Source organism: Symphalangus syndactylus, chromosome 18, assembly GCF_028878055.3.
Source record: "Symphalangus syndactylus isolate Jambi chromosome 18, NHGRI_mSymSyn1-v2.1_pri, whole genome shotgun sequence".
Lineage (NCBI taxonomy): Eukaryota > Metazoa > Chordata > Mammalia > Primates > Hylobatidae > Symphalangus > Symphalangus syndactylus.
Genome location: NC_072440.2, coordinates 74,558,240 through 74,572,945, shown reverse-complemented (window position 1 = coordinate 74,572,945; position 14,706 = coordinate 74,558,240). Strand labels below are relative to the sequence as shown.

The 14,706-nt window shown below is 47.5% G+C and overlaps 1 protein-coding gene across 9 annotated transcripts in view; it reads left to right on the top strand.

Annotated features, from left to right (window-relative positions):
- Window positions 1–13,825, top strand: part of NDE1 (nudE neurodevelopment protein 1) — a 53,794-nt gene extending 39,969 nt beyond the window's left edge. For 3 of the 9 annotated variants that reach the window (XM_063623784.1, XM_055253402.2, XM_063623788.1), the window contains exons 6-9: window positions 3,035–3,214; window positions 6,432–6,523; window positions 8,984–9,135; window positions 11,994–13,825. In XM_063623784.1, the coding sequence (XP_063479854.1) occupies window positions 3,035–3,214; window positions 6,432–6,523; window positions 8,984–9,135; window positions 11,994–12,087 (518 nt within the window). In that variant the 3' untranslated portion in view covers window positions 12,088–13,825. Of the gene's footprint in view, window positions 1–3,034; window positions 3,215–6,431; window positions 6,524–8,983; window positions 9,136–11,720; window positions 11,763–11,861 lie in introns of all 9 variants that reach the window. The other 6 variants (XM_063623787.1, XM_055253405.2, XM_055253403.2 and 3 more) reach the window with 5 other exon arrangements.
- Window positions 13,826–14,706: the final 881 nt, after the last annotated feature.

Below are 14,706 nucleotides of genomic sequence, written 5' to 3'. Positions count from 1 at the left end.
TGATGGCATCAGTGTACTCCAGCCTGGGTGACAGAATGAGACCCTGTCTCTTAAGAAGAAAAGATTTTTTGGGGAGAAATTTCTGGTGGAATTGCTAGCTAGCGTATTATTTTTGTGACTTGATGGCAACCGATATGTTTGGCTTAGAACTTTGAAACCTCGTCAGCATTTGCCCTTTAGCGGTTGGCACTTCCAGAAGTAGAATGTTCAAACTGTAATGAGGCATTTGGCCAGGCACAGTGGTTCACACCTGTAATCCCAGCACTTTGGGAGGCTGAGGCAGGCGGATCACCTGAGCTCAGGAGTTCGAGACCAGCCTGGACAACATAGAGAAACCCCATCTCTACTAAAAATAGAAAACATTAGCAGGGCATAGTGGTGGGTGCCTGTAATCCCAGCTTCTCAGGAGGCTGAGGCATGAGAATTGCTTGAACCTGGGAGATGGAAGTTGCAGTGAGCCAAAATTGCACCACTGCACTCCAGCCTGGGTGATAGAGTGAGACACTGTCTCAAAAAAAAAAAAAAAAAAAAAAAAAAAAAAAAAAAAAAAAAAAAAAAAAAAAAAATTTGTTAGTGGATTGTCCAAGAAGTTGTTTTTATCCTTTTTTTTTTTTTTTTTTTTTTTTTTTTGAGATGGCGTCTTGCTCTGTTGTCCAGGCTGGAGTGTGGTGGTGCTATCTCTGCTCGCTGCAACCTCCGCCTCCCGGGTTCAAGCGATTCTCCTGCCTCAGCCTCCTGAGTAGCTGGGACTACAGGTGTGCACCACTGTGCCTGGCTAATTTTTATATTTTTAATAGAGACGAGGTTTCACCATGTTGGCCAGGCTGGTCTTGAACTCCTGACCTCAGGTGATCTGCCTACCTCGGCCTCCCAAAGTGCTGGGATTACAGGGGTGAGTCACCGTTACTGGCTCAATTAATTGTTTATAACGTCAGTTTGCTTTCTAATGTGTAACCAATAGGTGGGGGATTAAAAAGTAAAAATTCCTAAGTTTAATAAAGTAGTTGTTCCTAGATGCCCATCAGTAATGAAGTGGTTAAATGAAGTACATAGATTTATTTTGTGAAATGTTAAACAATTGTTAAAATGAACAATAGATAGAAATCTTGTGGTAGAAAGATTGCCAAGACTAGGCACCGTGGCTGATGCCTGTAATCTCCGTGCTTTGAGAGACGGACGCAAGAGGATTGCTTGAGCCTAGGAGTTCAAGATGAGCCTGGACAACATAGTGAGACCCCATCTCTAACAAAAATGAAAAGTGTAAAAATTAGCTCGGCCTGGTGGCATATGTCTGTAGTCCCAGCTACTTAGAAGGCTGAAGTGGGAGGATGACTTGAGCCCAGGAGTTCAAGGTTACATTGAGCTATGATTGTGCCACCGCACCCCAGCCTGGGTGACTGAGTCAGACCCTGTCTGTAAACAAAGAACATTGCCAAGACGTACCACTGAAGAGGGGAGAGTAAGTCATACACAGGACAACATATTGTATGTTTCCAGTAATGCTTTTTGAATAAAAAATTTTCCTATTTTATGCTCAATAGATACATACGTATGTATAAAGTTTATGTTTGAAAATGGAGAGAACAGCTGGGTGCAGTGGCTCACACCTGTAATCCCAGCGCTTTGGGAGGCCAAGGTGGGTGGATTACCTGAGGTCAGGAGTTCGAGAAGAGCCTGGACAACATGGTGAAACCCTGTCTCTGTTGAATACAAAAAAAAATTAGCCAGGCATGGTGGTGTGTGCCTGTAATCCCAGCTACTTGGGAGACTGAGGCGGGAGAATCACTTGAACCTGGGAGGCAGAGGTTGCAGTGAGCCGAGACTGTGCCATTGCACTCTGGCCTAGGCAACAGAGTGAAACTCCATCTCAAAAAAAAAAAAAAAAAATTCAGAGAACAATGGTTGAAAAGCCCTTTCACATGTTATGGTGATTATGAGTGAGGAGGAGCGTTTGGGGATAGTCTGGAAAGCATACTTTATTTTTGAGACAGTCTCGCTCTGTCACACAGGCTGGAGTGCAGTGGTGTGATCTCAGCTCACTGCAATCTCGATTCCCCGGGCTCAAGCGATTGTCCTGCCTCAGCCTCCCAAGCAGCTGGGACTACAGATGCACGCCACCATGCATGGCTAATATTTTGTATTTTTTATAGAGATGGGGTTTTGCCATGTTGGCCTGTAAAGTCCTGACCTCAAACGATCCTCCCACCTTGACCTCTCAGAGTGCTGGGATACTGCGTCTGGCCTCTTCTTTTTTTTTTTTTTTTTTTTTTGAGCCAGAGGTCTCACTCTGTCGCCAAGGCTGGAGTGGTACAATGAGGGTTCACTGCAGCCTCGACCTCCAGGATTAATGTGATTCTTGGACCTCAGCCTCCCAAAGTATTGAGATTACAGGCATGAGCCACTGCTCCCGGGCATACTTCCATTTAGTATTCTAAATACGCTGCTATGTTGGAATTGTTTTTTCAATAATAAAAGCATTAGTGTGTCACTGTCATAGCTTTTTAAAAATTTGAAACCATTTTGTTAGTCAAGAGAAAAATCCTGTAGAGTTCCAAGTCTGCTAGGCAAGGTCCTGCAGGTTTCCCTTTATTTGGGGTTTCTAGCTGGAGTGTTTCACCCCAGTAGGTCTTTTTTCTGACCAGTGTCTACTGTTGAACCTCTCTACCTGCGTCCCACCAACTTTAAGCAAGGACTTAAATTCTCTTTTTGTTTTTTGAGATGGAGTCTTGCTCTTGTCACTGAGACTGGAGTGCACTGGAGCAATCTCAGCTCACTGCCACCCTGGCCTCCCAGGTTCAAATGTTTCTCATGCCTCATCCTCCTGAGTAGCTGAGATTACAGGTGCCCGCCACCATGCCAGGCTAATTTTTATATTTTCAATAGAGATGAGGTTTCACCATGTTGGTCAGGGTGGTCTCGAGCTCCTGACCTCAGGCGATCCACCTGCCTTGGCGTCCCAAAGTGCTGGTATTATAAACATGAGCCACTGCGCCTGGCCAAGGACTTGAATTCCTGAATCCTTTTCCTGGCACAGATTTGCGGCAGGAACTGGCTGTGCAGCAGAAGCAGGAGAAACCCAGGACCCCCATGCCCAGCTCAGTGGAAGCTGAGAGGACAGACACAGCTGTGCAGGCCACGGGCTCTGTGCCGTCCACGCCCATCGCTCACCGAGGACCCAGCTCAAGTTTAAACACACCTGGGAGCTTCAGACGTGGTAAGGGGAGTGGGAATTGGAAGATTTTCTCGGTTCACAAAGCGTTTCTGGGTAAGAATCTGGGGTGGGTCTTGGGGGTGTGATGACTTGCACCAGGCTCAGAGCCTGATTTGCTCTCAGGCTTTGAGCAGAGAGTAGACTGGGATGTTCCTGGGGATGGGCATTGAGATCAGTGAGGACTGGGTGTGAGGCAGTAGTGGAGTCTGATGAAATGGGAAATGGAAACCCCACCCAGAGGGAGTGGCTGCCATTCTGCAGCTACAAGGAATGGCCCTTCATCTGCAGCTTTTTCCATTCTTCAAAGCCAGAAATCCTCCTTTTTTGTTGTTTTTTGAGACAGGATCTCACTCTGTTGGCCAGGCTGGAGTGCTGTGACGTGATCTTGGCTCACTGCAACCTCTGCATCCTGGGCTCAAGTGATTCTCCCACCTTATCCTCCGGAGTAGCTGGGACTAAAGGCGCGCACCACCACATCTGGCTAACTTTTGTATTTTAGGTGGAGAGACAGTCTTGCCATGTCGCCCAGGCTGGTATCAAATTCCTGGACTCAAGTGATCCACCCGCCTTGGCTGATCCCAAAGTGCTGGGATTACAGGCGTGAGCCACTGCACCTGGCCAAAAATCCTCTTTTTGAATGTAAAACCTCCCAAATTTGAAATGTCACTGACCAAATACAAAAAAGTAAAAAGCATTCTGTGGGTTTGGTAATACATCCACCAAGAGCTAGACTCAGTGTAACCTGTGCTGCGTGGGCAGAAAAAAAGAATCTGGGTTCTCACCCCAGCCCCTCTGCCAACAGCTTCCGATCAGGCCTTTTACAGCAGATATTAATAACAGTTAAGGAGTGCTCAGTGTGTGCTGGCCACCCTGCAGCCTTTGCCGCGGGCCCAGGATGCAGGTGCTGTCCCCATTTGATGAAAGTGAGGCCCTGAGTTAAGCAGAGTCATGAAGCAATTGAATGGCAGATGGTTTGGGATTCAGATCCAGGCAGGCAGGCTCCAGGGCTTACCCTACCATCTACTGCCTTACCCTTAGCTTGTCCCCTGGGCATGAAGAGACCAGTGAGACTTCCAGAATCCCAGTGTAGAGCCCTTTTGTTTAGTTTTGTTGAGATGGAGTTTCGCTCTCTTGCCCAGGCTGGATTGCTATAGTGTGATCTTGGCTCACTGCAACCCCCTCCTCCCGGGTTCAAGTGATTCTCCTGCCTCAGCCTCCCGAGTAAGTGCTTGGATTACAGGCACCCACCACCATGCGTGGCTAATCTTGTATTTTTAGTAGAGACGAGGTTTTACCATGTTGGCTGGGCTGGTCTCAAACTCCTGACCTCAGGTGATCTGCCTGCCTCAGCGTCTGAAAGTGGTGGTATTACAGGTGTGAGCTGCTGTGCCTGGCCCCAGCCTAGAAGCATTTTGCCTTTATTTGCATTTATTTCATTTTTTTAGAGACATAGTCTTGGTCTGTGGCCCAGGCTGGAGTGCAGTGGTGCAATCATAGCTCACTGCAGCCTCCAACTCCTGGGCTCCAGTGATCCTCCTGCCTCAGCCTCCTGAGTAGCTGGGACTAGAGGTATGCAACTCCATGCCTGGCTATGTTCCATACTTTTATATGCATGTAGCTCACCTGGAGATCTTGGTAGAATGTACCTCAGATCAAGTGGGTCTTGGGTGGGGCCTGAAAAATTTTTGTTTTGTTTTGTTTTGTTTTTTGAGACCGAGTCTTTCTCTGTCGGCCAGGCTGGAGTGCAGTGGCATGATCTTGGCTCACTGCAGCCTCTGCCTCCTGGATTCAAGCGATTCTCATGCCTCAGCCTCCTGAGTAGCTGGGATTACAGGCACCTGTTACCATGCCCAGCTAATTTTGTATTTTTAGTAGAGACAAGATTTTGCCATGTTGGCCAGGCTGGTCTTGAACTCCTGACCTCAGCTGATCGACCTGCCTTGGCCTCCGAAAGCACTGGGATTACAAGTGTGAGCTACTGTGCCTGGCCTACAGATTCTGCATTTCTTTTTTTTTTTTTTTTTTTTTGAGACGGAGTCTTGCTCTGTCGCCCAGGCTGGAGTGCAGTGGCACAATCTCGGCTCACTGCAAGCTCCACCTCCCGGGTTCAAGCCATTCTCCTGCCTCAGCCTCCCGAGTAGCTGGGACTACAGGCGCCCGCCACCATGCCCGGCTAATTTTTTTTTTTGTATTTTTTTTTTAGTAGAGACGGGGTTTCACTGTGTTAGCCAGGATGGTCTTGATCTCCTGACCTCGTGATCCGCCCACCTCGGCCTCCGAAAGTGCTGGGATTACAGGCGTGAGCCACCGCGCCCAGCCTTGAGATTCTGCATTTCTAACAGTTCTCACGTGCTGCTGGTGCATGGACCCCACTTGGAGAAGAGAGGCTCTGCAGAGCTGGACCCTTGTAAAGCTGGATCATCCTGTCTATAGTTTTTGTGTCTATCACAGATGTCATTATGTTAATTAACTACATGGATTTTCTACAATTTCAGAAGGATTTGTTTTGGGTTTGTTTAAAAAGACTAACGTGGCTGGGCACGGTGGCTCATGCCTGTAAATACCAGCCCTTTGGGCGGCTGAGGTGGGAGGATTGCTTGAGACCAGGAGTTCATGATCAGCCTGGGCAACATAGTGAGACCCTGTCTCTATTAAAAAAAATTTTTTTAAAGGCTAGGCATGGTGGCTCATGCCTGTAATCCCAGCACTTTTGGAGGCCAAGGTGGGCAGATCATTTGAGGTCAGGAGTTCGAGACCAGCCTGGACAACGTGGTGAAACTCTATCTCTACTAAAAATACAAAAATTAGCCAGGTGTGGTGGCACATGGCTGTAATCCCAGCTACTCAAGATGCCAAGGCAGGAGAATCACTTGATTGAACCTGGGAGGTGCGGAGGTTATAGTGAGCCAAGATCACATCACTGCACTCCAGTCTGGGTGACGGAGCAAGACAACGTCTAAAGAAAAAAAAATTTTTTTTTTAAAGACTAACATGTAAAAATAAATACTTGTTGCAGTCATCACAAGGACTTGAAAAATTGGTTGTCATATGGGCCTTGGGTGTGTGATGCGGTTAACTACGGAAAGAAATAGGGTAACTTTTGGGATCCGAGGAAAGGCGTCAGCGTCCCTCCCGTCCCGTGGTTTTGGATCTAGAGATATTAGTGCACAGACATGACTATAGGTTGGTGAATTATATGCTCTTCCCTTCGCACACCCAGGCCTGGACGACTCCACCGGCGGGACCCCCCTCACACCTGCAGCCCGGATATCAGCTCTCAACATTGTGGGAGACCTACTGCGGAAAGTCGGGGTAAGACCATACTTTACTGGCGTTTCATGCCTTCCTGCCTGTCTTTCAGGATGTGTGAAGAGGGGGTTGATCTAGTTCCTTCCCTCTCTTCTTTCTTTTTTTAAGAGACAGGGTCTTGCTCTGTTGCCCAGGCTGGAGTGTAGTGGTACGATCACAACTCACTGCAGCCTGGAACTGCTGGGCTCAAGCGATCCTCCCACCTTAGCTTCCTGAGGATCTTGGACCACAGGTGGGCGCCACCATGCCTGGCTGATAATTTCATTTTTTGTAGTAATGGTAGTATCGCTGTGTTGCCCAGGCTGGTCTTAAACTCCTGGCCTCAAGTGATCCTCCCAGGTTGGCCTCCCAAAGTTTTGGGATTACAGGCATGAGCCAACGCGTCTGGCCCCTTTCATAGCAATGTGGTGAGTTTTAGGTGTGGCTGCTCGTTTAGCATCCCTGGGAATCATTAGAGCTTCCTGTGGGAGTTACTGCCAGACACTCAGAGCTCTGACTCGAAGCCCTGCTCTAAACCCTATGTACATCTCTTTCCTTTTGCCATTTTTCTTCTAGGAAATTTGGGAAATTAGGGTGATATCTGTGTTTTTTCCTTAACTCGAAAAAACTGAGGAGCACTTGGAAACTGCCTTCTCTTTTGGCCAGGTGCAGTGGCTCATACCTGTAATCCCAGTGCTTTGGGAGGCCAAGGTGGGAGGATCACTTGAGCTCAGGAGTTTGACACCGCCCGGGCAACATGGTGAAACCCCCTGCCCCAACTTGGCCTCTACAAAATGCAAAAATTAGTTAGGCCTGGTGGTGCACACTGGTGGTCCAGCTACTCAGGAGGCAGAGAGGTGGGAGGATTGCTTGAGCCTGGGAGGTTGAGGCTGAGTGAGCTGAGATTGCAACAGTGCACTCCATTCTGGTGACAGCATGACGTTGTCTCAGAGAAGAAAAAAACTGCCACCTTTTTTTTTTTTTTTTTTTTTTTTTTTGGTTTGTTTCTCGGGGTTTAAGAGAATCTTGACACTTTGGGAGACTGAGATGGGTGGATCACCTGAGGTCAGGAATTCAAGACCAGCCTGGCCAATGTGGTGAAACCCCATCTCTACTAAAAATACAAAAATTAGCCGGGAATGGCGGTGGGCACCTGTAATCCCAGCTACTCGAGAAGCTTATGCAGGAAAATTGCTTGAATCTGGGAGGCGGAGGTTGCAATGAGCAGAGATCGTACCACTGGGTGACAGAGTGAGACTTGGTCTCAAAAAAAAAAAAAAAAAAAAAAAATCTTAAAGCCTAGGGCAAAGAACTTGGCCTTTCAGCTTTTATGTTAATTGCAGGGAGGGATCCTTTTGTGCTTAAGTAAAAACATAGGTGTTCTTTGTAGTTTATTTTTAAAAATAACGCCTAGAAGGCCACATAATTTAATTCCTACCAAGTTGTCACTGTACACAGTGTAGTCATAGCTACAACTTAATAGCAGCTTGCAACTCATTTCTTTTATGTTTTTACTTCTGGCTTTTGGCTGTCTGGTTTGCTATTCTAGAAGTAGGTCTGCGTTTCAGTATTTAGCCTAGTTGGAGTATAGAGAAGTCTGGGGTGCTGTCAGTGTCCTTTCGGTTTCCTCAGGGTCTGTTGTAGCCAGACCAAGTCCTTATCAAACTTCCTGCCATTCTGCAGAGGTTTAACAAGGTAAACCAAAGAGTGAAGGATTCCAGAAGTGGATTTCCTACTTCCTATGAGCGGAGTTGGATAATTGGTAGGTTAGTGATTTTTCCAGAAAGCTCCCATTTTTTAAAATTCTTTGTAATTAAAAAAAATTTTTTTTTTGTTTGCCAAGCATGATTGTGCATAGTCCTAGCTATTCAGGAGGCTGAGGTGGGAGGATAGCTTGAGCCTGGGAGGTCGAGGCTGCAGTGAGCTGTGGTCTTTTTCCAGGAAGCTCCCAAAGATTTTTAAAAATTTTTTGTAATTAAAAATTTTTTGCATTAAAATTTTTTGTTATTAGCTAGGCATGATTGCGGACGCCTATAATCCCAGCTGCTCAGGAGGCTGAGGTGGGAGGGATTGGTTGAGCCTGGGAGGTTGAGGCTGCAGTGAGCCGTGATCTCACCAGTGCACTCCAGCCTGGGTGACACAGCGAGACCTTGTCTAAAAAAGTAAAAAATTAACTGGGATGGGATCTTACTTTGTGGCCCAGGCTGGTCTCAAACTCCTGACGTCAAGCCATCCTCCTGCCTTGGCCTCCCAGAGTGCTGGGATTATATGTATGAGCCATTGTGCCCAGCCAGCTCCCAAATACTTAAGGTGCTTGGTTCTGAGACTGGCATATACATTGGATTCCTTTTGGGGTCCCACCTTGGAATTCCAGTGCACAACAGTTGGGAACCACTGTCTGAGGTTCATTCTTCTGTATGGGCTCCAGTAAGACAGAATAGTCCTTGCTTATAACTTGAGAGATAAAAGCGTATTTCTCTCCAGGCACTGGAGTCCAAACTCGCTTCCTGCCGGAACCTCGTGTACGATCAGTCCCCAAACCGAACAGGTGGCCCGGCCTCTGGGCGGAGCAGCAAGAACAGAGATGGCGGTGAGAGATGGCCAAGCAGCACCAGCGTGCCTTTGGGTGATAAGGGGTCAGTACCTTCTAATAAACCTCTCGCCGGCGGGGAGAACCCGCCTGCCCCAGGCAAGAGACACTCGCCCCCAGCCCACAGCCATGTGTCTTTTTAAATTACAGGATTATTTCAGCAAACCTTATTCTCTCCTCTGCTCCCTGCAGGCAGCGTTAGGTGGTGTCTTGTGGCTTGAACAAAGGGCTAGAGAGAAGGTCTTGTTTTGTGAGACAGGGTCTCACTCTGTCACCCAGGCTAGAATACGATGGCAGGATCATGGCTCACCCTCTGCCTCCCAGCTCAAATGATCCTCCCCACCTCAGTCCCCCGAGTAGCTGGGAGTATAGGTGCGTGCCACCATGCCCGGCTAATTTTTTGTATTTTTTCTAGAGACAGGGTTTTGCCATGTTGCCGAGTTTGGTCTCAAATTCTGAGCTTCAGGCGATCCTCACCCTTCATCCTCCCAAAGTGCTGCGACGACAAGTGTGGGCTACCATGCTTGGTCAAGAAGGTCATTTTTATCATTTGATTCTACAGCTGCTACTCATGGTTACACTGTGAGAATGTCCTGTGTAAAGCCCTTATTTGGGCCAGGTGTGGTGATGCTCGCCTGTAATCCCAGCAGTCTGGGAGGCCAAGGCAGGTGGATCACTTGAGGTCAGGAGTTCAAAACCAGTCTGGGCAACATTGGTAAAACCCCATCTCCACCAAAAAAATAGAAAAATGAGCCAGGCATATCGCATGTGCCTATAGTCCCAGCTACTCAGGAGGCTGAGGAAGGAGAATCACTTGAACCCTGGAGGCAGAGATTGCAGTGAGCCAAAATTGTGCCTCTGCACAGCAGCCTGGGTGACAGAGCAAGACTCCATATCAAAAAGTTAATTAATTAATTAAATAAAAATAAAGCCCTTATTTGGGGAATTGAGTATCAATCACGGCTCTGCTTTCCCTGAAGATTTTTTTTTTTTTTTTTTTTTTTTGAGATGGAGTCTTGCTCTGTCACCCAGGCTGGAGTGCAGTGGCACGATCCTAGCTCACTGCAACCTCTGCCTCCCAGGTCTAAGCAATTCTCCTGCCTCAGCCTCCTGAGTAGCTGGGATTACAGGCATGTGCCACCATGCCCAGCTAATTTTTTTTGTATTTTTAGTAGAGACGGGGTTTCACCGTGTTAGGATGGTCTTGATCTGATGACTTTGTGATCTACCCACCTTGGCCTCCCAAAGTGCTGGGATTACAGGCGTGAGCCACTGCAGCCAGCCCTTTTTTTTCTTTTTAAATCTGTAGAACCTTTGAGAAACTGGCACTAACTTCTGGCCATACTATGTTCCTGAAACCAGCCGCCTGATGGGACAGGGCAGATCTGACCTCTAACAGTGTCATTAGTTTTCTTCCTTAAAGAAAATCAGGGCCAGGTGCAGTGGCTCACATTTGTAATCCCAGCACTTTGGGAGGCTGAGGCCAGCGGATCAATTGAGTTCAGGAGGTTGAGGCCACAGCCGTGTTCCCAGCCACTGCACTCCAGCCTGGGCGATGACGCAAGACCTTGTCTCAGAAAAAAAAAAAAAGGGGGCAGCTTTCAGATTCAGGAATTGTGCAAGGTGTGTGACTACCATCTCTCTGGGCCCCAAGCCATGGGAATTTGATGGGTTTGTAGCAGACACATGACAGGAAATTAAGAATATTTTCCATGGCATGCACATAACTTTCAGACCTTTACACGTGGATTTTTAGGCCAGGTGCAGTGACGTGGCTCACACCTGTAATCCCAGCACTTTGGGAGGCAGAGGTGGGTGGATCACTTGAGGCCAGGAGTTCACAAGACCAAACTGGGCAACATGGTGAAACCCTATCTCTACGAAAAATACGAAAATTAGCTGGGCATGGTGGCGGATGCCTGTAGTCCCAGCTACTTGGGTGGCTAAGGCACAAGAATCACTTGAACCCAGGAGGCGGAGGTTGTAGTGAGCCAAGATTGCACCACTGCACTCCAGTCTGGGCAACTGAGTGAGACTCTTTTCTCAAAAAAAAATTTTTGTGTTTTTTTTTCTTTCTGCGAGACAGGGTTTTGCTGTGTCACTCAGGCTGCAGTGCAGTGGTGCGACCATAGCTCACTGCAGCCTCATCTTCCTGGGCTCAAGCCATCTTCCTGCCTCAGCCTCCCAAGTAGCTGGGGCTACAGGTGCACACCACCACCCCTGGCTAATTTTTTTTATGTTTTATAGAAACAGTCTTGCTATGTTGCCCAGACTGGTCTCAAACCTTCTGGCTTTGAGTTTGAGAATATACCTCTGAGACTGCAGTCTGCTTCTCATTGAGATTTCTAGAGGTGAGTTTTTTGATTAACTTTCCAGGTGATCCTCCCACCTTGGCCTTCCAAGTGCTGGGGATTACAAGTGTGAGCCATCATGCCTGGCCTAACTTTTTTTTTTTTTTTTGAGACACGGTCTCACTCTGTCACCCAGGCTAGACTGCAGTGGCGTGATCTCGGCTCACTGCAGCCTCCGCCTCCTGAGCTCAAGCTATCCTCCCACCTCAGCCTCCCAAGTAGCTGGGACTACACATGTAGGCCACCACACCCAGCTAATTTTTGTTTGCATTTTTTGTAGAGACAGGGTCTCACTGTGTTGCCCAGGCTGTAAAACAAATAGGTAAGAGATGGATTTTTCTAGTGGGTCTGAGACTGGGCGTTTTGTGTGACCTTGGAATCTGAGAGCCAGGTAGCCAGTGTCCTCTTCTTCATTTCACAGGAGAGAAAATTGAGGCCCTGTGAGACCCTGCTCCTGACTCTTGATGTTCACCCTTATAACTCTGTGGGCCCCGGTGCTAGCCAGTTTGTCACAGCTGTCATGTCAGCTTAATTTGGTTTGCTCTGTCTGAAGGTTGGGGAAGCGCCTGGAATTTGGGAAGCCGCCTTCACACATGTCTTCATCGCCGCTGCCATCAGCCCAGGGGGTAGTCAAGATGTTGCTTTAGGAAAACCACGGAAGCTGAAGCTCTTGGTGTCGGTGCAGGAGTCGTTACCCTTTGTCGTCTTTTTATACTAGGTTTTTGCTTCAAGTTAGTTTGAGAAATAAGAGCAGTCACCATAGTTAGTTAGCTTTGCGGCCCAAGCCAGTGACCGAGGCCATCACCTGTGCTCTGGGGTTTGTCCCTGGGAAATGTCTCCTCATCCTTGCCTGCCACTGTGTGCATTGCAAAGAGGGACAAAAGGGGCTCTCTGGGAAGGGCTCTAAGGTGCCGGTGATGAGGCTAACCTGTTTTTGTTTTTGAGATAGAGTCTCGCTCTGTTGCCCAGGCTGGAGTGTGGCGGCGTGATCTCAGCTCACTGCAGCCTCCGCCTACCAGGTTCAAACAATTCTCTTATCTCAGCTTCCCAAGTAGCTGGGACTACAGGAGTGTGCCACTACACCCACTAATTTTGTATTTTTAGTGAGAAACGGGGTTTCACCATGTTGGCCAGGCTGGTCTTGAACTCCTGGCCTCAAGTGATACTCCCACCTCAGCCTCCCAGAGTGCTGGAATTACAGGCGTGAGCCACCGTGCCTGGCCCCTGATTGGTCTTGACAGGTGTTTTTAATGTCCCAAGTCTCCTTAAATGTGGGATGGAGCTTCTCTCAGAGGCTCTTCCGCCAGCCCCCAACCGGCTGGAATTGTCTTCCAGAACAAAATCTCCCAGTGCTTTGTAGTGGACTGAAATCATGTCTAAGAACAGAGAACAGAACGGTCACATGCCTTTTTAAAAACTGTGGAATAGGCCGGGTGCGGTAGCTCAGGCCTGTAATCCTAAGACTTTGGGAGGCCGAGGCGGGTGGATTACCTGAGGTCAGGAGTTCAAGACCAGCCTGGCAAACATGGTGAAACTCCATCTCTACTAAAAATACAAAAAATTAGCTGGGTGCAGTGGTGCATGCCTGTAATTCCAGCTACTCCAGATGTTGAGGCAGGAGAATTGCTTGAACCCGGGAGGCGGAGGTTGCAGTGAGCCAGGATCGCGCTACTGTACTCCAGCCTGGGCTACAGAGGGAGACTGTCTCCAAAAAAAAAAAAAAAAAAAATGTCATAAACCTCTGAGACTGTAGCCTGCTTCTCAGCTTCTCATTGAGATTTCTAGAGGTGTGTTCGAGTTTTCAGAGTAATTTTCCAGACCAACCAGCGTCAGTGGGAAATCTGTCCTCCTTTGGCAAACTGCGATCATTCATTTTCCTGAGTTCCCTGGTGGGGTGGGGGGAATTCTGCCTCAGGACCCTGAGGGGTCTTTGGGGCAGGATGGCCTTGGTAATGCAGCCACTAAGAACAGGACTTCAAAGGCATAATGAAGTAACCAGGGTGATCATCAAGTAAGATTAAAGCACAAGATCATTGTAGGAGGCTTCCTTGTCGAAGACGTGAACACGGGATTTCCAACGCACCACGGCGTGTCCACTCATCACTGCGTGTTAGGAACTGCTGTCTCTTTGGGACACAAGTTAAAAGAACACACTAATTTCTGGAGTGTGCCTGCAGCTTCACGGCCTTCATTTTGTTACTAAGTTATTTTCTGGAAGAACAGCAAAAATTTCAGGTTGAAAACAGAACTTTCCAAGTGCTACTGAAATTCCGCAGAGAATTAAGCTGCGATGGTGGGTTTCTTACCCTAGAAACATCCTAACCTGTATCCACAAAGGATGTCTTTTTATTTTTTTAAAAGATCAATAAAATCAAGAGAAACGAATGTTGAACTTGTTTGGGCTGCTGGTCAAAGAGGCTTTGTATGTTTGTACTTTAATGTTTTCCCATAGAGTGGTGAAAAACTTTTTTTAACCAAGTTATATAAAATATGAAAAAATCTTTTAAAAAATTTCTATTCAAGCCAGGTTTTTAGAAATGTACCCGGGATGTGTTTGTGCGTCATTCAAGGCATATTAGCGTCTGGTCACAAGGTGGAGTCCTTCGTTTCCATGTTTCCTGTCTCCCAAATCTGTCTGATCCCATGGAGTTGGTGGTATACGGCATCGTTTGTGTTGAACAGAGCCTTTGCAGGTATGTCTGTCTAAAACACTCAAGCTGAAAGAAGGAGAGGGCCTACAGCTTGTTTTTATGGCCCTTACTCTAAGAATGATTTGTTATGTTTTTAAGGGTTGTTTTAAAGAAGATGAATATTCGGCAAGACCATATGTAGCCTGTAAAGGCTAAAATACTATCTGGCTGGGTGGTGGTGGTGGTGTTACCTGGGCTGCAGTGCAGTGGCGTGATCATAGCTCACTGCAGCCTCGAACTCCTGGCTCATACGATCCTCCTGCCTTAGCCTTCCGAGAGGTTGGGAGTACAGGTGTGCACTATCCTGCCTGGCTTACTAACAAAAAATAAAAAACACCTTTTTTTTTTTTTTTTTTTTTTTTAAATAGAGACGGGGGTCTCTCTCGGCCAGGCTGGCCTCCAACCCCTGGCCTCAAGTGATTTTCCCATCTCAGCCTCCCAAAGTGCTGAGATTCCAGGTATGAGCCACTGTACCCATCCACCGTCTGACCTTTTGTGGAAAGTGTTTGCTGACTCATTGGACAAGACCTTGTGTTTTAACTTAAAAAATCAAGGAAATCTTGTATTTTTCGTATG